We start from the raw sequence: 26,844 nt of genomic DNA on the forward strand, positions 1-26,844 counted from the left end.
CTGTGTGTAAAACAAAATGTGCCGTGCACATTTCATTTAAATTTTCTCCTTCTCACCTTAAGCTATGCCCTTTAATATTTGCTATTTCCATCCTTAGAAAAAGGTTCTGACCATTTGCCCAATCTATGTCTCTCAAAATTTTATATACTTCCATCAGGTTTACTGCAACTTCTGGTATTCCAGAAAAAACAATTGAGGTTTGTCCAACTCCCTGCAGCTAATACCCTTTAAACCTGGCATCATACAGGTAAACCAGCTCTGCACCCTTTCCAAAGCTTCAATAATCTTTGTGTAATGACCAGATAGACTCTCATTTCAAACACATGAAACAAAACTTCCTTGCCAGATTTAATTAGCAGAGTAGTGCAGCAGAAGCACAGTCATTAGCACGGTGGTGTTGCTGCCATACAGCGCCAGAGACCCAGATTTAATCCTGACTATTGGTGCTATCTGTACGGAATTTGCACATTCTCTCTGTGACTGCGTGGGTTTTCTCCAGGTGCTCAGGTTTCCTCCACACTCCAAAGACTTAAAGGTTTGTAGGTTAATTGGCTTTGGTAAAACAATTTATAAATTGTTGAGCAATTTGTTCCTAGTGTGTAGGATAGTGCAAGTGTATGGGGATCGCTGGTTGGCGTGGACTAATTGGGCCGAAGGGCCTGTTTCTGAGTTGTATCTTTCAACTAAATTAAACTAGACTAATGTTTGAATCAGTTTGAAAAAGATCCTGTGTCACCATGTTTATCATTTGCATCCATGAGCTGCGACCTTGGCACAGTGTATGACAGACTGTGAATCACTATGAATATGCAGACTGCAACAAGGCGAAGGGAAAAATTCAGTTTGTGTGTCAGCTCTCCAGAGGTTGTGTACGTCAGTTCAGCTTCAGACGTCTCGGATGAGATCTATAATGTGGCAGTCGATAGCACGAATAGAAAGAGTGTTTTAGAATACTACTTTCACCTTCCTATGCTTCCACTTGCTTTTGACTTCTTAATCTATATTTCACAGATTGGTTGGTGATAGACAGTAGCCGGTGCAGGAGGCCATTCAGCCCTTCGAGCCAGCACCACCATTCACTGTGATCATCCACAATCAGTACCCCGTTCCTACCTTCTCTCCATATCCCTTGACTCCGCTATCTTTAAGAGCTCTATCTAACTCTCTTTTGAAAGCAACCAGAGAATTGGCTTCCACTGCCTTCTGAGGCAGAGAATTTCACAGGTTCACAACCCTCTGTGAAAAAGTTTTTCCACATCTCCATTCTAAATGGCTTACCTCTTATTCTTAAACTTTGGCACCCGGTTCTGGACTCCCCCAACATCGGAAAACATATTTCCTGCCTCTGGCATGTCCAAACCCTTAATCTTATGTTTCAATAAGATCCCCCTCATCCTTCTAAATTCCAGAGTTTGGTTTAGAGATACAGTGCAGAAAGAGGCCCTTCGGCCCACCGAGTCTGTGCCAACCAGCGATCGCCCCGTACACGAGCACTATCTGACATACTAGGGATAATTTGCAATCTTTATAAAGTCAATTAACCCACAGTCCTGTACGCCTTTGGAGTGTGGGAGGAAACTGGAGCACCTGGAGAAAACCCACGCGATCACAGGGAGAATGTACAAATTTCATATAGACAGCACCCACAGTCAGGATCAAACCCGGGCCTCTGGCACTGTAAAACAGCAACTTTACTGCCGCGTCATCTGTATCCACCACCGATCTATTCACACCCACAGCTGCCTTGATTATACTTCTTTTCACCAATGCATCCTGTATGAATATTAATTTTAATCTGGTTTTGAAATGTGGTCAATGGTACATAGAAGCGGAGTACAATGAAATGTTGCAAATCGGTTTAGCACTGTCGCTGAGATGAATTTCTAAGCCCATTTTTGATTTTAAATGTTATCCTACCCTCTCACCTTTCTCTGCATCTTAAAACCTGTTTATCCACAAGCTTTTCCAGTGTATCCCAGGACATTGTGGAAAACTAGGGAAGAAATTGCAGGGCTGCTGGCAGGGATATTTGGCTCAACGATAGCCACAGTACGGATGCCAAAAAGGGAAGGTTGGCTAATGTAATGTCTTTGTTGAAGAAAGGCTGCAAGGAAAAGCCCAAGTACTATATTCTGGTGAGGTGGGAAGGGATTACTGGAGGGGACATACATGCATTTGGAAAGGCAAGATCTGAGTAGGGATAGTCAGCATGACTCCGTGGGTGGAAATTGTGTATCACCAACGTGATTGAGATTTTTTTTTTTTTAAAGAAGTGACCAAGACGATTAATGAGGGTAATGCACAAGTCATTGTCTACATAAACATTAGCAACTTTAACACGTCGCAAGATATTGGTGAGACTATATTTAGAGTATTATATGCGGTTCAGGTTACCCTTAGGAAGGATGTCTTTAAACTGGAAAAGGTGAAAATAAATTTACAAATATGTTACTGGGTCTGGGATAGTTTAAGTCATAAGGATAGGCTGTGTCTTTTTTTCCCTTGAAGGTAGGAGATTGAGGGAAAACTTTATAGGGGTATATAAAATAATGAGGGACATGCATAAAGTGAATGGCCACAATCTTTTCCCCAGAGTAGGAAGTCTAAAATTGCTGGGCCTTCATTTAAGATGAGAGGAAAAAGATTTAACAGGGACTCGGGGTTGGGCAAACTTTTTAATAGGAGGTATGTACATGGAATGAGCTGCCAGAGGAAATGATAGCGGGGATGCAATTACAATATTTACACATCACTATGTCAGGTACATGGATAGGAAAGGTTCGGAGAGATATGAAACATAAAAACATAGAAAATAGGTGCAGGAGGAGGCCATTCGGCCCTTCGAGCCAGCACCGCCATTCATTGTGACAATAGAAACATAGAAAATAGGTGCAGGAGTAGGCCATTCGGCCCTTCGAGCCTGCACCGCCATTCAATATGATCATGGCTGATCATCCAACTCAGTATCCTGTACCTGCCTTCTCTCCATACCCCCTGATCCCTTTAGCCACAAGGGCCACATCTAACTCCCTCTTAAATATAGCCAATGAACTGGCCTCAACTACCTTCTGTGGCAGAGAGTTCCAGAGATTTACCACTCTCTGTGTGAAAAATGTTTTTCTCATCTCGGTCCTAAAGGATTTCCCCTTTATCCTTAAACTGTGACCCCTTGTCCTGGACTTCCCCAACATCGGGAACAATCTTCCTGCATCTAGCCTGTCCAACCCCTAAAGAATTTTGTAAGTTTCTATAAGATATCCCCTCAATCTTCTAAATTCTAGCGAGTGGCTGATCGTCCCCTATCAATAACCCGTGCCTGCCTTCTCCCCATATCCCTTGACTCCACTAGTCCCTAGAGCTCTATCTAACCCTCTCTTAAATGCATCCAATGACTTGGCCTCCACTGCCCTCTGTGGCAGGGAATTCCACAAATTCACAACTCTATGGTCCAGGTAACTAAGATAGCATGATTATGTAACCTGGTCAGTGTGGATAAGTTGGGCTGAAAGGTCTGTTTCATTCTGTATAGCTATGCGGCTCTAACCCAGTGTGCAATTCTGATATCAACAAATGGTTCAATTGAGAATTTCGGGTCCAAAATGGTTACTTTTTGTGTCTATTGAGATTCATTAATTCCTGATAAAAAATGCTTGTAATTGAATACTGTTAATTGCAAAACTTAGTCCATTTCTACTTTAGAAATTAATGCTGTTGACACGTTTCGTCTAGATTGAAAGGATCCAGAATCTCAAACTTTGGCAAAGTTATTCCATCAGAAAGAAAACGGTGGAAAGAAAGATTCCTGGGGCAAACATTGAGCAAATTCTTTACCACGGAACTACCAGGGAAATTCTCCATAAAGTGAATAAGACTGGTTTCAACAGAAGCTTTTGTGGAAGAAATGGTAAGATGCCAAATCTTAAGTGATGCCTCAGGTCCATTGTAGGACCTTCCATGGATGGGATAGGGGATCAGACCTCACCAATATCTTGTACAGCTGCAACATGACATCCCAACTATACTCAAAGCCCTTACTGGATCCTATGAGATCTAACCTTCCAGTCCAGCTTACCACGCAGGACCTTGTCAAAGGCCTTTCTAAAGTCCATATAGGCAATGTTCACTCTGCTGTCCTTGTCAATCTGCTTCTGTGATCTCCTCTAAACATTCCCTCAAATTTAAGAATATTGTTTTCCCACAACAAAGCTGTGCTGACTATCCCTAAACAGTGCTTGCCTATTCAAATATATTATATTATATTATATTAAATGCTGGTAGACCTGATTCTTCAGAATCCATTCCAGCAGTGCTTTTCTCTAACGATTCATGCTGGCACAGCATACCAGCACCTCTTTGGGGGGGGGGGGAAATGTAATTATGACAATATGTGCCAAGTTATACATATGTTTAATAATCGTGTCTAAATGCACCTTTTTTTGTTTGCAAAATAAAACACATTCTTCTGGTAACTTTCCCATCACTGATGCAAAAACTCAGCGGGACAGGCAGCATCTCTGGAGAGAAGGAAAACAAGAAGCTAGTGCGACTTGGGTGGGGGACTTGTCAGAGTGAGGCTATACACAAATTGGAGGAACAGCATCTGATAATTTGGTTGGGCAGCTCACAGCCCAGTGGTATATTGATTTCTCTAACATCAGGTAGCCCAGGCGCGCGCTCTCTCGCTCTCTCTCCCTCCCCCCCCCCCCCTCCCCCCTAGTCTTCCGGTACCTCCTCTGTGGCTATAGATAATGCAAATATCTTTGCCAAGGCCTCAACAATTTATTCCCTAGTTTTCCACGTGTCAAAGGATACACTTAGTCAGGCCCCCGGGAATAGCCCAACTTGAGACTGCTAACATCTCCTCCTTTGTAATTTGGATATGGTTATATGAAGAAGGGTCCTGACCCAAAACATTACCTAGCTTTTTCCACTAGATATGCTACCTGGCCCGCTGAGTTACTCCAGCATTTTGTGTCTATCTTTGCTATTATCCAGTAATTCTGTCCCAAACTGTTGAATAGAGAGAGAGAGAGAGAGAGGATCAGGGCCACTATTCTAGAGTATAGAGGAACATAGTCATAAAAAGCTAAGTAGTTGAACAGTTGTAGGGTTAAGGAAATCTAAGATCACTGACAGCTAGTTGTTGGGTGTTGATGGAACACAACCTAAATCAAAACAGGGCAGGGATGAAAATCTGTTTGAAAAATATATTGTAATGTTGGAGCGCCCGTTTATTATAATCACTTTAGTTTTGATGTTTTTAATCAACCACTATCATTTGAAGCGATGATATTAACTATAATCTACTAATTTTGTTCCATTTCCTACTAGCCACTTCGTATGGAAAAGGAACTTACTTTGCCTTGAAAGCTGATTATTCATGCAACAACACCTACTCCACTCCTGACAGAAACAAATGTAAATACATCTATCAGGCACGAGTGATCACCGGGAATAAATGTTTTGGAACAGAAAGAATGTTAGAGCCAGCACCAGTAAACGCACATGGAGATCCAACTGACCTATGCGACTGCGCAGTAAATGATTTGAGAAATCCCGCTATTTTTGTTATTTTTTGTGATGATGGGGCATATCCAGAATACTTGATAACCTTTGCAACAAGAGATTGAGTCTGAAGCAGCCTATTTTGCTGCAATCGATTCGATACAGCGCTTTCATTTTATTTTGCACATAGCTAGTTTATTCAGCATTCTATGTTGCAATATCACCATTAATGATTTGTTCTGTACAGGCTCATGAAGCACAATGCACTAACGTCCAAACTAATGTGTTATCAAATAATTATAGAAGGTAAGAAAGAATGTCTCCTTTTCGTAATCATGCTAAAATATTTATTATACCATTAAATAACGAAGATTTATTTATATTGAAGCAAATTAAAGCTCCAATTTTAACGGAATTGGTGGGGGAGGGAGTGCAATTTTAGATTTGCCTTGATCTTTGAAGAATCATGTCCTGGTGATTTTGACTTTTAGGACTAAACAATATTCTCATACCGACTCTTTCCCACGGCAAATTGTAATGCAAAGTAGGCTCGTAATTTGAAAATGCAATCAATCAATCAATGTATAAAATTATGAGTGCCCTAGAAAGGATAAGTAGGAAGAATCTGCATCCCATGATGGAAGGGTCAAAAACAAAGGGGCAGAAACTTAAAGGGATTGATAAAATGATTGGGGCAGTTGAAACTTTCACTCAGGGTTGTAGGGATTCAAACTAGCTGTATTAAGCAATATTGCTCGTGAAGCTGTGTGATTTGCAGGGTTAATGAATCTAGTACTATAATGCCAGATTGTCTTGCAGAGTGTTGTTTTCCAACCAACACAGATTGATTGGGCAACATGTCACCCTCTAGTGTTAGAAATTGTTCTGCTATGTATTATGGATAATATGCCATTATGAACATTGTTAAAGTCATTTGTTTTTTATGAATATTCAATAAAATCTAAATCTGTGTATCTGACCAGGTCTATAACCAGTGGTGTTCCACAGATATGTTGTTATACATACATGCCCGTGTATACACTGTGTGCCCGTGCGCACATACATGGGAGGAAAAAGTGAGGTGGGGAGAGGAGGAGGGGGGAAAGAAGATGGAGGGTGAAGGGGAGGAGGGAGTGCTGGGGATGAGGGGAAATGAGCCATGCCTGCGCAGTTGGGGGCTATAGGTGAGTGATGGAATATTGTGTTGGGGGAATGGGTGAGTGGTGGAAACGGGTTGTGTTGGGGGAATGGGTGAGTGGTGGAATATTGCATGGGGGGGGAGGTTGTGTGTGTGTGTGTGAATTTGTATGACGTGTTCACTATTTTCGTAAGCTGAGTATGAATCTTCAGTGTTTTTTGGAGAGGCAGTATGTGTATTTTTTTTTTTTTTTTTATGGATGTATATATTTAAGTGTGTGTGTATATATATATATATATATATACAGGGCTCGAAATTAACGGTTGCCAGGGTGCCAATTACCACCCAAAATGCGGCCGGGCAACCTAAACGCAGAGTCATTTTGCCCGGCTTGGCACTGCAGACACTGGTTTATACCGAAGATAGTCGCAAAAAACAGGATCAACTCAGCGGGTCAGGCAGCATCTCAGGAGGAAAGGAACGTGACGTTTCGTATCAGCGACGGCTGTATTGCGGGGCAAAGGTACTAGGTGCGGGGTGACGGCGGGTCGGAGCGAATGACTGGCCCCGCACAACGGCAGCAGCGGCCGCGACAGCGACTCCACCTCCTCCTCCCGCTCCCCGCCCGCCCTGATAGCGGCCGCTGCTTACAAATCCTCTAACGGCAATAACCGCTTTCAAAACAAATCCTCTCGCACGCCAAGGCCGGGAGGAGGGAGGGAGGGGGAGATCTCCTTCCACCATCTGAAGCAACTGCACCAAAGATCCTATAGCTATAGGATCTTTGAGCTGCACCGCTCGGCCCTGCACCGCTCGGCCCTGCACCGCTCGGCCCCGCACCTTGCTGTTGGCTGGCGGAGGAGGGGAGGCGGTGGCGAGGAGATCCCAACCACCTCCCCCTTTGACTGCGGCTCTTGGCGGTGGATAGGGACGGCCAAGGCAGCAGAGTGATGTTGTCTGAGGAGCGCTGACCTTCCTCCCCACATCGCCTCTCTCTTTTTTTACGCCCCTCTCCATCCCTCTTATCCTGAGACCCCTCCTCGCCATCCTGCACTGATCCCCATTCCCGCCTCTATTCAGTCCTCACTGACATCCCCTGTACTCCCCTCCCCAAATATATTCATCCTGCGCTGATCACCCTATCCACCTCGCATTGATTCTCCTGCCACCCCCCCATCCATCCTACACTGGTCCCCCAATTCATCCTGTACTGACCCCCCATACCCATTCATCCTGCATTTCTCTTCCATCCATCCTGTACTGATCCCCCTATTCATCCTGTACTGACCCCCCCCCCCCCCATTCATCCTGTACTGATCCCCCCCCCCTTCCAGTCATCCTGTACTGATCCCCCCCCCCCCCCCCCCCCATTCATCCTGTACTGATCCCCCCCCATTCATCCTGTACTGATCCTCCAAATCATTCTGTGCCCCCCCCCCCCCCATTCATCCTGTACTGATTCACCCATTCATACTTTTCTGGTCCACCCATTCATCCTGCGCTGATCCCCCTGCCCCATCCATCCTGTACTGATCCTCTCATTCAAGAATGGGGGGATTAGTCTGAAGAAGGGTCTCAACCCAAAATGTTGCCTTTCCTTCACGCCATAGATGCTGCCTCACCCGCTGAGTTTCTCCAGCATTTTTGTCTACCCCCATTCATCCTGTACTGAAGCCCCCCCCCCCCCCCCCATCCATCCTGCACAGATCCCCCATGTCCATCCCATACTGATTCCCCCCCACCCCCATTCAACTCCTCTGACATGTCCCCCCCCCCCCATCTATCCATCCCGCACAGATTCTCACCCCCCCCCCCCGGCAAATCAATGCTCTTAATATGGAGTATCACTACTGTAGTTATTTAATGAGCAACATTCACAACTATACGTTGGATTTATCCAGGTTTTACTTCTACAGTCGCTCGTATACATCACAAATTTGGTCAGGAGATATTTCAGTTTAAATGTTAACATTAATTCTGAAGTGGGAATGACAGAAACAGCGTTTATCAATATTTTTTTTTTTAAATCTGGTGCGTACAAACTGGGCATCTTCATTGCTGTTCACAACACGTACATCTAATCTGAATGTCCGGTAATGTGGCGTTTTGACACCTTTAAACATTTTACCAAAAGAACATTTGCTGCAGTTATGTCCATTGGCCATCTCTTGTCAGTTAGTGTAATGTTTAACCTGTCAGATGGGTATAGTCGGTTTTAACAGCTATGATCATAAAATGCCCTTAGAAATTTCCTTGCAACCTGTTCATTTTGTTGTGGATAAATTATGTGGGAAGCGAGAACCATTGCCTGCTTATCCATATGTCTATCCAAAATGCCATTTAATGCCATTATCATATCTGCTTCTCCCACAACCCCCAGCAGCACGACCAACTGTTTTTTAAAAAAAATGCCAAACACATCTTCGTTAAACTTTGTCACTCTCTCCTTAAAGCTGTGCTCTCTAGCATTTGATTTTTCCATCCTGGGAATAAAAGATTATGACTGTCTACCCGAACTATACCCCTCATATAGTTATATATAGTTGGATCAGGTCTCCCCACAACCTCTGGCATTCCAGAGAAAGCCATCCAAGTCTGTCCTACCTCTCCCTCTAGCTTCTTATCGAGTTCACATCACAAGATTAGAAATTGTTCAGCCAGAGCTGAACATACTTTCGGCATATGCATACAATGGCGTCTTGCACTTCTTGTGCGTAGTGGTGGAAAGATTGGTGGAAACAGGGCCACGACGTGAACGCTCGTTCCTTGGCCCCACCCTTTTAAATTTATTAGAAGTAGTGTACATTACAGTGATATAAGCCAAAAATAACATAATACATTTCCTATACCACTTCATATTTTAAACTTTTAAAAAAGAAGAAAAGGAAAGAGAATTAGATAGGATAGTGAGTGCGTGAAAGAGTGATCACGAGAGACCCTTAGAAACGTAATACTCGAAAAAGAGGTAAGGAGAAAGCCAAAGAAAAAGAAAGAGAAAAAGAAAAAGAAGGAAAAAAAGAGAGATAAAAGGGTTAAGATATCTGATCAGAAAAATACTGCTGAAAGTATTTACGGGCCTGTCCCACTTGGGCGTCATTTACGCATCACGCCGCACGTGATACGCGCATGGTGTGCATTACGCGCGCATGGTGCGTGGCGACGTAGGCAAATTGCGCCCAAGTGTGACAGGCCCTTCAGTCATGCTTATTGTTATCACTTTACCTTAAATTAATCTGACCAACTGAAGATTTCAAAATGTTAATTCACTGCATCCTTAATTATAAATTTTAATATTTCCCTGACACCAATGTCCCAGACTAAAGGAGAGAAAAATATCGATTGATATAAGCACTTGAAGCATTTTTTGCTCTTCTTGCATGTGGCATGCACAGCCTAAAGTTGTAAGACAACTTGTTCTGTTTGATCTGTTTGTGCACACCAGGTTGATTGCATTAGTCGAAACAGGGTGGACCACGTGAAGGTTGCAATCTCCCACCCCACGAAGCATTTCAATTTGACAGAAAATTTGTTTAGTACTTCCAAAAGAAAATGTTTCTTTAAACTAAAGATGTTGCTTTAAACAATAAACTAAGCCAAAATGTCTATGCAAGGCACAGTGTCTCAGCTTAAAATTCTTTGTAAAGATGATTCATATGTGAATAAGCATTGCCAATGATGTGAGTGATCAAAAACTGATGACTAACAAAATGTTAAAACATTGTATTGAGTACATCGATTGTGCTGAGGAATTAGAAGAGGGGCCAGCTTGACAGAGTACACTATATCAGGGAGTACACTATATCAGGGAGTACACTTTATCAGGGAGGCAGAGCCTCACGTGTCATAATCCCAATGAAAATAGCTGTTTAAAAAAAAGTAACGAAAAATAATAATAAAATAAAATAAATATAAAGATTTCTCCACTGATCTGTGTAATACGTCATTTCTATATGAATCCAATCATTTTTATAGTCAAAATTGCCAAATCTTCGCAGATCCCCTACAAATACAGGGAGATATGAGAGGTGAGGCAGCGGCGAGCTGAGCCTCCCCTCTGATTGCGCAACCCCTCAGAAACTGAATGGAGCACGGGCAATAAGCGTGTGCCTGTTACTATCTCTATGTATGTCACCAATGTAATGTTTGTAAACCCCTTCATTACATGTCCTCACCTTCCATTCTCCAGGTAACGTACTTCACATATAAAGATATTACATTTGTGCTCGCTGGTCTCATCATAAAACTGCAATGGAAAGCTCCAGGGAAGGCAGCGAACAAGTCTGCCTCACAAGGGGGCACGTCTTGAGCCCAGTGGAGGAAGAGCGAGTGCCAATTATGTAGGCTCACGTAATTGACGCTGCCTCTCTCTCCCTCCACGTTAGCTAGCTTCAGCAGCGGCGGCGCTGACTAGTAGGTTGATTCCAAAGATACTCCTCTAGTATCTTTGGTTGAATTGTAGCAGCCAATTCGGAGGCTCTGAGCCGCTGAGAGCTCCCAATTGGTCCCCACGCTGGAGTAATCTACTCTCGACTCGGGACCCGGCATCCACTCCTGCCACCTGCCCTCTCCCTCCCTTCTCTCCTTTCCTCCCTCCCTTCTCTTCTTCCCTCCCTCCCTTCTCTCCTTCCCTCCCTCCCTCCTTCCTCTCTCTCTTTTTCTTTCTTTCCCACCCTCCCTTCTTTCTCTCCTTCCCTTCCTCCCTTCTCTCCCTCTCTCCTTTCCTCATAGACACATCCCACACAGAAAACTAGCGCGCACACACACACACACACACACACACACACACACACACACACACACACACACACACACACACACACACACACACACACACACACACACACACACACACCACCACCACCACCACCACCACCCCCCCCTTCCCCAAGTTAGGATGGGATAGAAGCCAGTCCCCAGCCATTGACCTCACCGCATGTCACTGCACTATATTCCAGTAATTCTGTCGATTTCAAAAAAGATAAAGCTTTTACGTAATGTAAAACAGGACTGAAACTGTAGTAAAGTACTTGTAAATGTTAGTAAAATAACATTGCAACTGACATTTGTGTAATTGAAGAAATAGACCTCACAATATTTTTGAGAGGGAAAGACACACATAATCCTCATAAAACTAATTTTGTTTTAAGGTAAGAGGGGCGAACTATGTAGAAGATGTGTAGGACAAGATTTCTACGCAGATGGTGGTGTATACCTGAATTGAGCTGCCAGTGGAGGCATTTAAGAGTTTACTAGACCAAGTGCAGACCCGTTGGGTCTGTTCCCCCAACGTGCGGTTGTGGGGGGGGAGGCGGCATGCAGCGTCACACACACTAACTATCCCACCCCCCCCGCACTCACGCTAATTACCCCCCTTGATATCATATTAATATTATTAATTTGCTCCTTTTACCCCATAACCACCCTATCTACTGACGCATAGCCCCCAACTTGCAGTCACATCTAGAGATGGGGGAAGGGGGGGGGGGGGGGGGTGGTAGAGAGTGAGGGCAGAGAGAGAAGGGGCAGAGACACAGAGAGAGGGGCAAGAAGGAGAGGGGGTGGCGAGGAGGAGAAGAGGGAGGGTGAGAGGGGAAAGGTGGGGGTGGAGGGGAGGAGAGAGTGACGGGGAGAGAGGGGGGGAGAGGTGAGGGGAGGGGGAGAGGTGAGGAGCGTGGAGGGAAGGGGGTAGGGGTATGTGGAGGGGAGGGGATGGAGGGAAGAAAAAGAGGGGAGAAAGATAGAGAGGGGGGAGAGAGTGCCTTTTTACTTCAACCCAAACCCAAACCCAAACAACTATTTGCAGGCAGTGCTTTTTTACCTCTAACCATATTTTCATTTTCAAACCAAATTAAGGGTACTCACAGTGCTGTAGACATTTGTCAGTGTCATTCAAAGCTCTGATTGAGGCACACCACTTGCAGAGACTGATTGAGGCACACCACTTGCAGAGACTGATTGAGGCACACCACTTGCAGAGACTGATTGAGGCACACCACTTCCTGGATTTATAGTCGCTCCCCCTCCCTCCAGCAGGGGCAGCAGAGAGAATGGGGAATGTTGTAAAAACATTAATATCTCTGTCAATTTTCATCGACGGGAAAAATCCTCGGCACACACGCGGCGGAGGGGGGCTCTGAGCGAGGTGGCCAAAAATGACGGCCGTAGGTGGCGGCGTACTCTCGGAAACCGCAGCACAGAAAGCCGAAACCGGTCAAGAACAGAGTTTTAGTAATATAGATTAGATAGGCACATGGGTATGCAGGGAATGGAAGCGTATGGATCATATGTAGGCAAATGAGATTAGTTTAATTTGGCATCATGTTCAGCACAGGCATTGGTGGCAGAATGGCCTGTAACTTTGCTGTACTTTCCCATGTTCTTTGTAATTTACTTATTTAAACAATTGAGTGAATGTGCTTTGAAGTGGTCGTCATCAGAAATGACTGGATTATGGACTCAAAGAAATACACAGCACAAAATGAGTAGATTGACTTCAGCCTGACCATGCTAGGCCAAGAATAGACTTTAATCAAACACACTTCCAAGCAAAGATCCTAGTGCAGAGGATCTTTGCTTCCAACCTCTTGGTCCAGAACCACATGAGTTATGGTTGTTCAATTAGTCTCCCATATACAGCCAGAATTCTTATTTTTGAAACACTTATCCAACTCTTATTTGCACGCTACAATGGAATCTGCCTGCCAGCCCGCTACCTCACTTCTATGAGAAATAGGTCATTCTTTCTCATATTATCTGGGCCTCTCATGATCTTGCATATTTCAATTAAATTCTACCCCACTCTTTTAGAAACAAAGATCTGCAGATGGTGGTGTCTATCAAAGATAGACACAAAGTGCTGGAGTAACTCAACGGATCAGGCAACATCTCTGGGGGGGAAAAGAATGGGTGATGAGTCAGTTCAGGACCCTTCTTCAGACTCGCTCTCCCTCATTCTCCTTTGTTTCAAAGAAAATAAAACGTGTTTCCCCTCACAATATAATTCTCCTGCCTTGATAACATTCTGATAAATCCCTCCATCTTCCCTTTCTGGTGCTCCTCATGTGATCAGGACTGTACACTCTGCACAGTACATCACCAAGAGGCTAAATAGTTTTAGCATAATATCTCTGGTCTTCTATTCCATGCCTCTGCACGACCAAACAAAGAGTATATATCCAATGATGTCACAAACTAATTTTCTGCTTCCCTTTTCAAGTAGATGTAGAGGATCTCAGGATAATTAGAAAGAAAAGGAGGCATTACCTGTGTATTGGCTCACATTCGTTCTTCAGGCATCAACCATTAATAGACAAAGTCATGTATATTGGTTGACAGTCTTATGTTTGATAGAGTTTAGCCTGTCACATGTACTGAGGTACAGCGAAAAGCTTTTTGTTTCGTGCTATCCAGTCAGCGGAAATACTATACATGATTACAATCGAGCTGTCCACAGAGTACAGATACAAGATAAAGGGAATAATATTTAGTGCAAGATAAAGTCCAGTAAGGTCCGACTAAAGATAATCCGAGGGTCTCCAAAGAGGAAGATGGTACGTCAGGACCACTCTCTCGTTGTTTGTAGGATGAGAATGTTAGCCAATACCATTAGCATGTAGATTGTTACAATGCAAAATACACAAGCTAATGTTATTGGCAAACATCATGCCCACTTATGGCCCACTTCATCTATGTTGACCATAATGCCACTATACCCTAAAGCCCATATCTCTCCATATCTTTCTTATCCAAGTATCTGTCCAAACCACTGCTAAACATTGTAATTATATCATCTCTGCTGCCACTTCTGGCAGCTCGGTCTAGATAATTCACCATCCTCTGTGTGTAAAAACCTTCTGCTCACATCTCCTTTAAAGGTTCCCTTATAACTCAAACTTGTGCCCTGTAAATTCCCAATCCTGGAAAAAATTACTAACTGTATATCCTATCTATGCTTCTCATCATTTTATAAATGACTATATGGTCACCATTCAGCCGCCAACTTTCCAGTGAGAATAAACCCAGGTTATCCAATTTCTCCTTCTAGCTTCTGCCCTGTATTTGAGACAATGTTCTGGTGAGTTTCTTCTATACACTCACTATTACTACCAAATCCTTCCTGCAGTGCGATGATCAGATATGTACACAATATTCTAAATATAGCCTAATGAGTGTTTTGTACAATTGCAAAACGCCAACCTAACTCATGTACTCAATATCTTGCCAATTACAATAGCAAAATGCCAACATAACTCATGTACTCAATAAGGCAAACATTGTCAACTGATGTCTTTTTTTTCACTGCCCTATCCACCTGCATTGCCACTTTCAGGAATCTATGAACTTGCACCCAAGAACACTTTGTGGATTCACATTCCTATGATCCCTGTAATTTATGCTATTTACCAGAGTTTGATTTCCAAAAGTGAATTACCTCACACTTGTCTAGATTATTTTTTCTGCTACATCTCTGCCCAACCTTCCAACAGATTTATCGCCCACTCCAAACCTCGTGATTCCTTCTTCACCATCCATGTCTCCAGCTAGTTTTGTGTCATCAACAAACTTAATAATCAGACCACCTACATTCCTATCCGAGTAATTTCATCTCATGTCAAAGGAGGAGAATTGAACAATTTAGCCCATTATCTACTCCATCAGTCAATTATGACTGTTCTTTCCCCCTCACCCCCATTTTCCTGCCTTCTCCCCATAACCTTTGACACTTATTATGCAAGAACCTGTCAATCTCCACTTTAAAAATACTCAATTACCTGACCTCCACAGCTATCTGTAGCTATTAATTACACAAATTCACCACCCTCTGACTAAAGAAATTGCTTCTCATCTCCTATCTATGTCCTTTTATTTTGAGGACTCTCTCATTTACATACCATTTGTCATTTCTAGGATCTTGCCGTATGCAAAATGACTGCTATTAATATTTTCAAAATAATTGTTCTTGAAGCAATGCTGATTACTATCAGGCTATGGTAAGATTTTTTTTTTCAGAGACACCTCTAATGTTTGGCCCAGATCCTCAAGATCCAACTTTCCTATCGATATCCTTGAAACCTCCCACAAGCTGCCAGCTAGCTCTCATTCAGAGTGACCGTTTAGTCATCAGGAAAGGTTGAGTAATTCTGAATGAAACACAAATTAATGTGGTTTGTGAGACCAGATGGTAAAAATTATTCTGGTAAGTGAGAAATGACACGATTAACTAGGTATGTTACAAAACTTACCTTCAGCGGCGCTGCAATTCTGCTTTATCTGATGGGATAAATTAAAGACTTGATTTTTTAAATCTCAAAATTTTGTAACATTGCTAGATTAACTCCTTATTTTATTGCCAGGGATAAACTGGCAAACTACTGTATAATAAATGTTATTTTGGGGGGGAAAGATCTGCATGATATGTTCTTTTGTTCCACAATGCAACATCAACATTCAACAACACCATCCACGTTCAATGTTAAATATTCAAAAGTACCAAGTGGGTTTAGGATTTTGACAGACGTGTTTTAATATGCTTAAAACCGAAATCATTTAGAGATTTTCATCCTTCACAATATTTTTTTTCTTGCTCATCTCTCTTTGCCATTTGCTTGTGAGAGTAGATAGTAAGTGAAAAAGGAAAGACTTACAGACCACAATGAGGTCATTTTGCAGTTTTATAAGACGTTGGTGAGACCGCATTTAGAGTATTGTGTGCCGTTCTGGGCAACATGTTATAGGAAAGATGTTGCGAAGCTGGAAAGGGTACAGAGAAGATTTACGAGGATGTTGCCAGGGCTAGAGGGTCTGAGCTATAGGGAGAGGTTGAATAGGCTGGGTCTCTATTCCTTGGAGCGCAGGAGGAGGATGGGTGCTCTTATTGAGGTGAATAAAATCATGAGAGGAATAGATAGGGTAGATGCACAGTCTCTTGCCTCCAGAGAAGGTGAATCAAGGACTAGAGGACATAGGGTTTAAGGCGAAGGGGAGAAGATTTAATAGGAATCTGAGAGGTAACTTTTTCACACAAAGGATGGTGGGTGTATAGAACAAGCTGCCAGAGCAGGTTGTTGAGCCAGGGACTATCCCAACATTTAAGAAACAATTAGACAAGTACATGGCTAGGACAGGTTTGGTGGGATATGGACCCAACGTGGACAGGTAGGACTCGTGTAGCTGAGACATGTTGGCTGGTGTTGGCAAGTTGGGCCGAAGGGCCTGTTTCCACACTATACCACTCTATGACACAAGGCAGTTTTGATTTCTGCTGTGGAGAACAATCAATTGAGATTACAGACAGGAAGGTCGATGTCACATTCCAGTCTCCTTTGCACAATCAGCATCCAGAGGTAGTCAAGAAAGGTACAATAACAACATTTAATAGTAATTTGAACAGGTACATGGATAGGAAAGATTTAGAGGGATATGGTCTAAACACAGGTAAATATGACGAGCTTTGAGGGTATATCGAGGTGGGCGTGGACACGATAGGCTGACGGGTCTGTTTCAATGATGTATGACTATCTGATTTCACCACTGTGCATTCACTTATACAATAGGTTTAAGTGCCAGCCACAGAAAGTGAGCTATTGTCAACCATGTTGCAGCCTTTTGGACTTAACACTGAATTCTTTAACTTTTTTTTTCCTGTCTATATGACAACCATTTTCATCTCCCATTATTTTATCGCTTTCTGCCTCTGCATCATATGCAGTCTTGCCCGCTGAGTATGCCAGGATTACATCTGCCATAAATTACACTGCCATTGTATTCTACCCATCTACCACATGTGTTCTCTTTATCAGGGAGATTTTTTTGGTTTCACACATATTTCACTGCTAAATGTACAAACTTGTTTGCTTTTTTTCAGATCTGAAGAGTTTTTTTCATCTGAAATCTTAACTCTTTCTTTTTCAAAGATGCTGCTTGAATTGCTTAGGTTTTCTTTTACCATTTTCTGATTTGTCTTATCCTAGATGCATGTCTGTAACCTATCGGGCAAATCTCAGCACTTTACCATTGACAACTCATTACTCAGGCTTAGTAACTCAATGTGCTGCTAGCTGCCCATTAAGCCATTTCAATTCGTACCATCACAGGCTCTCCTTTAGTTCTACACATTCATCCTCCATTTTACTCCCACTGAAAACATAGAAACATAGAAAATAGGTTCAGGAGTAGGCCATTCAGCCCTTCGAGCCAGCACCGCCATTCAATATGATCATGGCTGATCATCTACAATCGGTAACCCGTTCCTGCTTTCTCTCCATATCCCTTAATTCTGTTAGCCTCAAGAGCAAAATCCCTTGAAAACATCCAGTGAATTGACCTCCACTGCCTTCTGTGGCAGAGAATTCCACAGACTCACAACTCTCTAGGTGAAGGGTTTGGACACGTTAGAGGCAGGAAATATGTTCCCGATGTTGGGGGAGTCCAGAACCAGGGGCCACAGTTTAAGAATAAGGAGTAAGCCATTTAGAACGGAGATGAGGAAACACTTTTTCTCACAGAGAGTGGTGAGTGTGGAATGTGGAGTGAGGGCAGTGGAGGCAGGTTCTCTGGATGCTTTCAAGAGAGAGCTAGATAGGGCTCTTAAAAATATCGGAGTCAAGGGATATGGGGAGAAGGCAAGAACGGGGTACTGATTGGGGATGATCAGCCATGATCACCTTGAATGGTGGTGCTGGCTCGAAGAGCCAAATGGCCTACTCCTGCACCTATTGTCTATTGTCTATAAAAAGTTTTTCTGCATCTCAGTCCTAAATGAGTTGTAAATTGCTCATTCTAAGCTTCCCTCCAGTCTAGTTTGTCAAAAATCACTCAATCAAGCACTTGATCAACTAATCTTTATTTTGACAAAACACAATTACAGTTCAACTACTGTACCTATCCCACCGCGGGTTTGATCCTCATATCTGCCTGATCAAGCCCTCTAGGCCTCGCTCAAACAGAGACACTACAGAAGGTCACGCAGTCCCAAGCGCTCTCCCAGAAGCTGGACCTCGTGGCACAGACTTTTATAGGTCCCGGGACCTCGAGGGGCCGAACCACATGGGGGTGGCCTCTGAACAATCCAATTACAGATATCGATTAACCCCGTACATAACAGACATTTCCCTAACCCAATAATACAGCAGCTAATACATTGTATTCAAACAGGACTTCTAAAGGGAGCCAACTTAGCAACATTTACCCTGATCTGCATGAAACCCAGACAAGGCTCAATACCTCATCCAATCAACACTCGGCAAAGTAGAACTCTGCAACATTATTCACAATTATTTACAAGGTGTATGTCTGGTTTGCAGTCAACCAATCCATTCTATGCATTTTGCACCTAATTGACAGGGTCTGCAGATGTTCTTATTATTTTCTTGTATCTAGGCTCTAGACAAACTGGCACAACTCTGCAGCTTGTCCCAGTTCTGCAGAGAGCAATTCCAAATTAACCACATCTCCCAGCAGCCCTGAAGCTTTTACCCCATTTTAAAGTCCTAGCCTCTGCAATTTGGTCAGGATTAACACTGCGACCCCTGGTTCTGGACCCCATCTCTTTCTTTCCAGGCTCAGATGAAAGGTCACAGTCCCAGACCTGAAACATCCATTGTTTCTCTACCATACAGACATTGCCTAATTTGATGAGCTTTGTTGTAAAGTATTGATACACAGCAAACATCATTCACACTTGCTGCACCCACACCTCACACACCACCAGATGGATAATACTTGAAAGGAGAATGCCAAATGGAACAGGTAAGCCGGTCGGCACGGTGGCGCAGCCGTAGAGTTGCTGCCTTACAACGCCAGAGGCCCGGGTTCGATCCTGACTACGGGTACTGTCTGTATGGAGTTTGTACGTTCTCATGTGGGTTTTCTCCTGGAGCACCGGTTTCCTCCCACACTCCAAAGACATACAGGATGGTAAGTTAATTGGCTTCAGTGTCCCTAGTATGTGTAGGATAATGGGTGCGGGGATTACAGGTCAGCGCGGACTTGATGGGCCACAGGGCCTGTTTCCGCGCTGTATCTCTAAAGTAAACTAAACTAAGTTAAAGGATTTCTCTTTTAGCTGGAAGTTGGCGTCTAATAAAGGGTAGGCAATTTGATTTTGTCTGTTGCAATCTTAAATCTTTTTCAAAGGACATTTTCTTTTCTGCTGTAATGTAATTAGACTACTTGGGGTTTACTCTTTTTCCCCTTCATGCAGCTTCATGATGAGATCTCTTTTCTGGGAGTGAGAATTATTTTTGCAGCAATCATTTTATTAACATTCACACTGTACTTCCCCAAGCACCTCTCCAGGCTAGATTTTGTAATTGTGTTCTGCTACTATCCTACTGTGTGCATGGGAAATGTCTGACTCATCTGATACAAATAACGTATGACTATGTGGCTTTATTATGTTACTTGGTTACCCCAAAATCTATTCACTTGTTAAGTGTTCCAAATAATCATGTCACCTTTGAATAAATGGATTGTGGATGCTGACAAAATAAAGTACATGGTTGTGATTTATTCTGTTATTTTTGGACATTTCCATCCGTAAATGGGAGATGTAAAAATATATAGATTTTTATGAAAGATGCAGCATATCAGTTCAATTTATTCACCCCCACAGATAGAAAATAGGTGCAGGAGTAGGCCATTTGGCCCTTCGAGCCTGCACCACCATTCAATATGATCATGGCTGATCATAATACATGGCTGATACATTCAGTTACCTTTTGCATTAGTGGCAATGCAGTATAAGAACCAAACAATCGAACAACAAATAATTTTCACCTGAAATTATTATAAATAATATATTAGTATGTTTACATTCATACTTGTAATATGATTTTCCACTATTGTTTAAAGAAGTAAGGGCCTGGATATTCTTTTACTTTTTATTGGCATTAAACAGCATGACTGTCATCCTATCACTATTTATGCAGATCAAAATGTCAACAGTGAAGCACCAGTTGTCAGGCCATCATGTATGATATCAATTACAATGGTTTTCAAACCTGCTATTCCACTGTTTAGTTTAACAGCGTCGCAAAAAGGTCATTCCGCCCACTGGGTCCGTGCTGACCAGTGATCACCCGTACACTAGTTCTATCCAATACCCCAGGGACAATTTACAGAAGCCAATTAACCTACAAACCTGCACATCTTTGGGATGTGGAAGGAATCCGGAGCACCCGGTGAAAACCCACGCAGTCACAGGGAGAATGTTCAAACTCTGTACAGTCAACACCCGTAGTAAAGTTCGTGGAGGGGTCTCTGGCGTTGTGAGGCAGCAACCTTCCAGCTGCACCACTGTTGCAAGATCTTCCAGCTGCCGACATTCAGCATTGCCACTGCACTTTTAAGAGCCTGGCTTTAGTGAGACATATAATACCTCAAGGAGTTGCTTCTTAGAGAAAGGACAGCACAATGGTGTAGGAAGGAAAGGGACGCAAAAGACCTGAATAGACTGGTGGAAAAATAATAATGGTGGGAAGTACATTCTTCATACACATGGGCCATAGAAAAGCTCTGGTGCAATTGCCAGCTGCTCCAAGCAAGAGATTTAAAATATTAAATATGAGGACTATTAACGTGTGAATGCTTTCAAAGATTGCCTACACTAGAGGAATCTTATAATGAAGGCAAACTTTGCCATACTTATGGAAATAAAAAGTGCATGAGGTTTTTGATCAAATTGGAAAAGATAAACACAAGAACAAATTGGTAGCGAGAATTCAGGAGAATCTCCTAGAGCTATACGTCATGGAGCCCAAATAGGAAGAGGCTATTTTGGAATTGTTGGTCTGTTATTACATAATTTCAGTGTAAAACACCCCCCACAATGTAGCAATCACAGCATGATAAAAGTTTGCAATTTTGAGAGTGAAAAGCTTGGTTTGGAACAATTTTGTTATATTTAAATAAGTGAAGTCAGAGCGCCATGGAATTGTACAGCATAATGTACAGTAGAAAGTCAAACTCACCACACATTTATCTATCTACACTAATCACATTTACCTGCATTAGATTATTAGCCTCTGCCTTGGCGATTCGAGTACTTGTCTTTCTGATTATCTACCTCAACCACCTCTTCAGGCAGTACATTTGTGCGAAAAAGTTCTACCTCAGATCCCCTTAACTATTCACTTAACCTCTATACCCCTCCATGAGAAAATGATTTTTCCATCTATCCCCTCATAAAGTTTGTATACTTGTATCAGGCAAGCCTCAGGTCTCAGGCTCCACAAAAGAAATACAATCTATCTTGTAACCTTATAACTGAGATATTCAAATCCAGTGAATACTCTGGTAGATCTGCTTCTGCATCCTTCCAGTGCAACACATCCATCCTCACCATCATCCAGGGACCCAAAAAAACTTTCCAGATTCATATGCACCTCCTCTAACCTCTTCTATTGCATTGGGTGTTCTCAATGTGAGCCTTGCTCTTTGTACACACCGCCCATCACCACTACCAATTGAAAAGTTTAGTGAGGTCCTCGGATCAGCCCTTCTGGGGTCGGTGACAATGCTGGCGGTGCGACAAGAAGACGATCAAACGTGACCGACTAGTGGAAGTAAATGGTTTCCGTAGGTGAACCTGCAGAAGGATCATTATTTTTATTTGGCAGCACAGGGGCACAGGGGCACAGCTGGTAGAGCTGCTGCCTCACAGCACCAGAGACCTGGGTTCGATCCTGAACCTCAGGTGCTGTCTGTGTGGAGTTTGCATGTTCACGCTGTGACCGTGCAGGCTTCCTCCAGGTGCTCCGCTTCCTCTTGTGTTGGTTTGTAGGTTAATTGGCCTCTGTAAATTGCCCCAACTGTGTCGAGAGTGGAGGAGAAAGTTGGATAACATAGAAATGGTGTGAATGAGTGATCAAGGGCTGGCATGAACTCGGTTGTATTTTTTACTGTGTTAATTGCGTGTTTTAATGTTCTTTAGCTTGTTTTATGTGGGGGGGGGGGGGGGGAACTTTTCAATCTCTTACCTCGACGGAGATGCAATTTTTTTCCATATCGTATCTCCGTCTGCACTGCAGAATGACATCGAGGAGCTGCCGGCCTCAGCTGGAGTTCGACTTTGGGAGCTCCAACTGCGGGAGCCTGCAGACTTTAACATTGTGGAGCTCGCGGTCGCTGGTTAGAGACCGAGTTCGGGAGCTCCAAGCCGCAGGAGCTTCGACTGCCCCGACGCGGAGCTTCGATCACCGGCTGCGGGAGCTTCGATCGCCCTGACTGCGGATAGTTTGACTGCCCCGACCGCAGGTGAATAAAGAGGGAAGAAGATTAGACTTTATTGCCTTCCATCACAGTGAGGAATGTGGGGAATCCACTGTGGTGGATGTTTATGTTAACTTTTATGTAGTTGTGTGCCTTGTTGCATTTTTTAGTATGGCTGTATGGTAATTCGAGTTTCACTGCACCTTGATTGGTACACGTGACAATAAACTGGCCTTTGAACCTTTGAACATTTTCACACAGTTATTAAATTTCTTTATGGTAAAATATCTTGGAACTTCCATTTTATAGAAAGTTCTCATGCAGAAAGAAATGAATAACAGCTGGAGTGTTATATTGTGTAATAACAGGTTGCAACAGAGAGTCTGGATTTACTGTGTAATATCTGGCAGAGAACCTCACTTTGCTGATTAATTGTAGAGCAGCATGTTAAACTTAAGCATTTCTCATATTTTTGAAATCTAATTCAAGCATCAATTCATAACTCATTTGGGAAGTGTATAAAGAAAAATCATCTTTGTCATTTTTAAAGTCAGTTCGCAAAAAGTTACCCTTCATTCCTGTCGATCAGCTTTGGTGATTTGTGAGGCTGACTTACATAAATGTCACCCACGTTCGTCTCAGTAAAGCGACTGCTTGAGGCAGCAACGCAAAATTATGACAAAAGATTTCATATGTTTTAAATCAAATGGTGCTCAGGTAATATAAGAGAAATTTACACTAAATGACTTTGTCAAATGTCATTGTGACAGACAACATGATTTTCACGACAAAATAATTTCATTGAAAGATATCACACTTTTTTTTTTAAATCAAGTTAAATAAACATTAGTTCCCTTCGTAGCTTATCTGCAGTCTTTCTTATGATTAACTGTGCTGTCTCCTCCATCCTTCAAGTAAAAGCAATTGGCTTTGCCTGGCTCATTTTTTTGTTCAAGGAATATGCATTTTTTTCAATGGTGTGTAGAGTTTCTTTCAAAGTATCAAGATAGAGTAAACCATTATCATAGCTGAAGATAGACACAAAAAGTTGGAGTACCTCAGCAGGACGGGCAGCATCTCTGTAGAGAAGGAATGGATGATGTTTCAGGTCAACACTCTTCTTCAGACTTCAGTCAGTCTGACCCGAAACATCACCCATTCCTTCTCTCCATAGATGCTGCCTGTCCCACTGAGCTATTCCAGCTTTTTATGTCTATCTTCGGTTTAAGCCAGCATCTGCAGTTCCTTCCTACACCTAGCTTAAACCAGTGTGTTTCTTTCCCTTGAGTCCAGGTTTCAACTTTTCTCGTCAGTCTGAGCCTGAAATAGACTATTCAAAACTTGTTGCCACATCTGATCAGAAGATGAGCTTCTGACCATTGCACAAAAACTGGCCATGACTGCCTCCATATTACCATTCACCTGCACTCTGGGATCAGCATCCGTTGATAAAACTCTGCCATGAATTTATCCCTTCCTGACAAAACTGCATCCTTGTAAACTTTAATAAATACCTGCTTGTTTCAAATTCTATTTACATGCCAGTTTGCTAATCCCAATCTGGCAACAGTTTCACTATTAACATTCTCATAAGAAACAAGATACTGCTGATGCTGGTTTATTAAAAAAAAAACATAAAGTGCTGGAGTAGCTCAGCCACAGACTAAAGTTCTCATATTTGTTTCAAGTGCCTCTCGGTCTTCTCTACCAGTGAGACCCCTCCACTCTTACAGTTTTCCGCAGATCTTTGCATAGATGTGACTTCAATCATCCCAATGCTAGTAGTTGTCTGGAATTCCCTCTCTAAATCGCTCAAGCTATCCCTCCTCCCGTAAAAGCAATTTTTACTGACCACTTCTTTCTTGAGGCTTTTGCTTATTTGCCCTAATATCTTCATGTTCAGCTGATGTAATTGATGTACTGCATGTCAGTCAGGATTGAAAATTGAATATGATAAGTTATAAGGCCTACCAGAAAATCTTACAGTGGTGGAATTGATAGAAAAAATACTAAGAAAATGGTGGAGAAAATCAGCGGATCAGGCAGCATCTCTGAAAAACATGGATTGGTGGCGTTTTGGTTTTTGACCTATTCATGTTCTTCAGAGATGCTGCCTGACCCACTGAGTTACTCCAAAAGTTTGTCTTTCTTTGGTATAAACCAGCATCTGCAATTCCTTGTTATTACAAAGATTATTGTGATGAAAATGATAAAGAGAATAATTTCAGTGATTAAAGATGAAATTACTTGAAATTACATGAAAGAATATAATTGTGAAATAGTCAGGGATATAAGAATCTAATAAGAGTTGACATAAAGAGCCTTAGTGGTCCCTGTAATGTAATTGTTTGCATAAATTCAGAAATCAGACATTGATTTTTATATTTTTGTATATTTTTTAGTAGGTTTGTGTCTCCTGGCTTGTTTCCATGATGGATTTGAACATTCATGCAGATTGAGTTTTTTTGGAAACATTATAATTTTGGACTGTGTGAAGGGTTTTATGCCCAGGAACCAACAAGAGAACAAGCAATATTAGATTTAGCATTGAGTAATGTGCCAGCTTTTGTTAACAACCCAGCAGTTGTGTGAACATTTATTCAATAGAGTTCTTCACATGATTATGTTTAATGTAGTGCTCTTAAGTGAAAAGATTGTATCGCCGCTAAAATTCTAGATTTTCATGAGGCCGAGTCCTATGGAATAAGACAGAGACTGTCCATTATAAAGCATAACAGCCTGGGAAAATCTACAACTGGATAAAATCACTGCAATACAGCGGGAGGTGCTCGGGAAAAGATTTACTTGAAATAAATCCAGTTTCCACCCCTAAGGGAAAGAGCTTGAATCGCTAAATAAAAAAGAATCATGTATGCCTAAATGGAAAATTTTATTTAGCGAATGCAAAGTCCTTTAGCCAAGCAGTTGCCTCTTGATCTGCTGTATGAAGGGTGACAAGTCCTCCTTTGAGTCTTTGTTGAGGGCATGCTTCAATGATGTGTTGCATTGTTTGCTGCTCTCCACAAGCACACCGTGGGGTTGGACTGCTGCCCCATTTGTGAAGGCTGGCCAAGCAGGGGCCATGTCCAGTCCTGAATCTATTCAGCGTCGTCCACTGCTTCCTTGGGAGATTGGTGCCAGGGACCGATAGGGTGGGGTCTGACACCAGATGTTTATTTGGGACGTCCTTGGACTCCCATTCCTTTTTCCAAGCTGATTGGATGGTGAAATCAGCTGGTGGTGGGTTCTTCCAAATTGGTGGTCTAGATGGAAGTCGAGCAGTGGGTGGGTTGAAGATGCCCATGTGAATTGGCAGGTGAGGGGAGTTTTTGGTCTTTTGGAGCATCCTTTGAGTGAGGACTACTCACCGGATGTGTGGAGGGGCTATGTTGGATAGGACAGGGAGCCAGGGGAGTGGTGTTGAGCGGATTGTTCCTGTGATGATCCTCATTGTTGAGTTCAATTGGGTGTCCACATGGTGTGTGTGGGATGACCTGGACCAAACAGGGGCACAATATTCGGCTGAAGAAAATGCAAGGGCTAGTGCTGAAATGCGCAGTGTGGGGGCTGCTGCCCCCCACTTTGAGCCAGCAAGCTTACTGAGGAGATTGTTTCTGGACTTCACCTTAGCTGCTGTTCTTTTGAGATGTTCCTTGAAGGATAGGGTCCTGTCAAGGGTCACTCCGAGGTAGGTTGGAGTGGGGGAATACTTCAGTTTGGTCCTGCTCAGATAGATGTTTGGTTCTCTTGTGGCTTCTGCATTATGGAGGTGGAACACACTGGAGACCGTTTTTGCTGGGCCTGGTTTTAGGCGCCAGGTTTTGCAGTACTCGTCCAGTTTAGCAAGGTCTTCATTGAGCACCTGTTCCAATGGAAAATGACAATGTAAAACAAAAGAAAAAGTAGAATAACAGAAGCAAAATCTAGCAGAGGTCCTTTGGACTAAGATACAAAGAGTGAATAGGGACTAAACATAGTGGGAACTACAAACA

At 42.8% G+C, this 26,844-nt stretch overlaps 1 protein-coding gene and 1 long non-coding RNA gene across 2 annotated transcripts in view; one reads left to right on the forward strand and one right to left on the reverse strand.

Annotated features, from left to right (window-relative positions):
- The window catches only part of LOC116975534, a 53,895-nt gene extending 47,411 nt beyond the window's left edge, over positions 1 to 6,484 (forward strand). Inside the window, exons 21-22 of the mRNA XM_033024742.1 lie at positions 3,730 to 3,904; positions 5,332 to 6,484. Coding sequence (XP_032880633.1) covers positions 3,730 to 3,904; positions 5,332 to 5,630 — 474 coding nt within the window. The 3' untranslated portion in view covers positions 5,631 to 6,484. The remainder of the gene's footprint in view (positions 1 to 3,729; positions 3,905 to 5,331) is intronic.
- Positions 1 to 23,902, reverse strand: LOC116975537. The gene is made up of 3 exons (XR_004412652.1): positions 23,893 to 23,902; positions 21,087 to 21,095; positions 1 to 106 (listed from the first exon to the last, which is right to left on the reverse strand). It is a non-coding gene; the product is annotated as an uncharacterized LOC116975537 (long non-coding RNA).
- Positions 23,903 to 26,844: the final 2,942 nt, after the last annotated feature.

Source organism: Amblyraja radiata, chromosome 7 (assembly GCF_010909765.2).
Source record: "Amblyraja radiata isolate CabotCenter1 chromosome 7, sAmbRad1.1.pri, whole genome shotgun sequence".
NCBI classification, from domain to species: Eukaryota; Metazoa; Chordata; class Chondrichthyes; order Rajiformes; family Rajidae; genus Amblyraja; species Amblyraja radiata.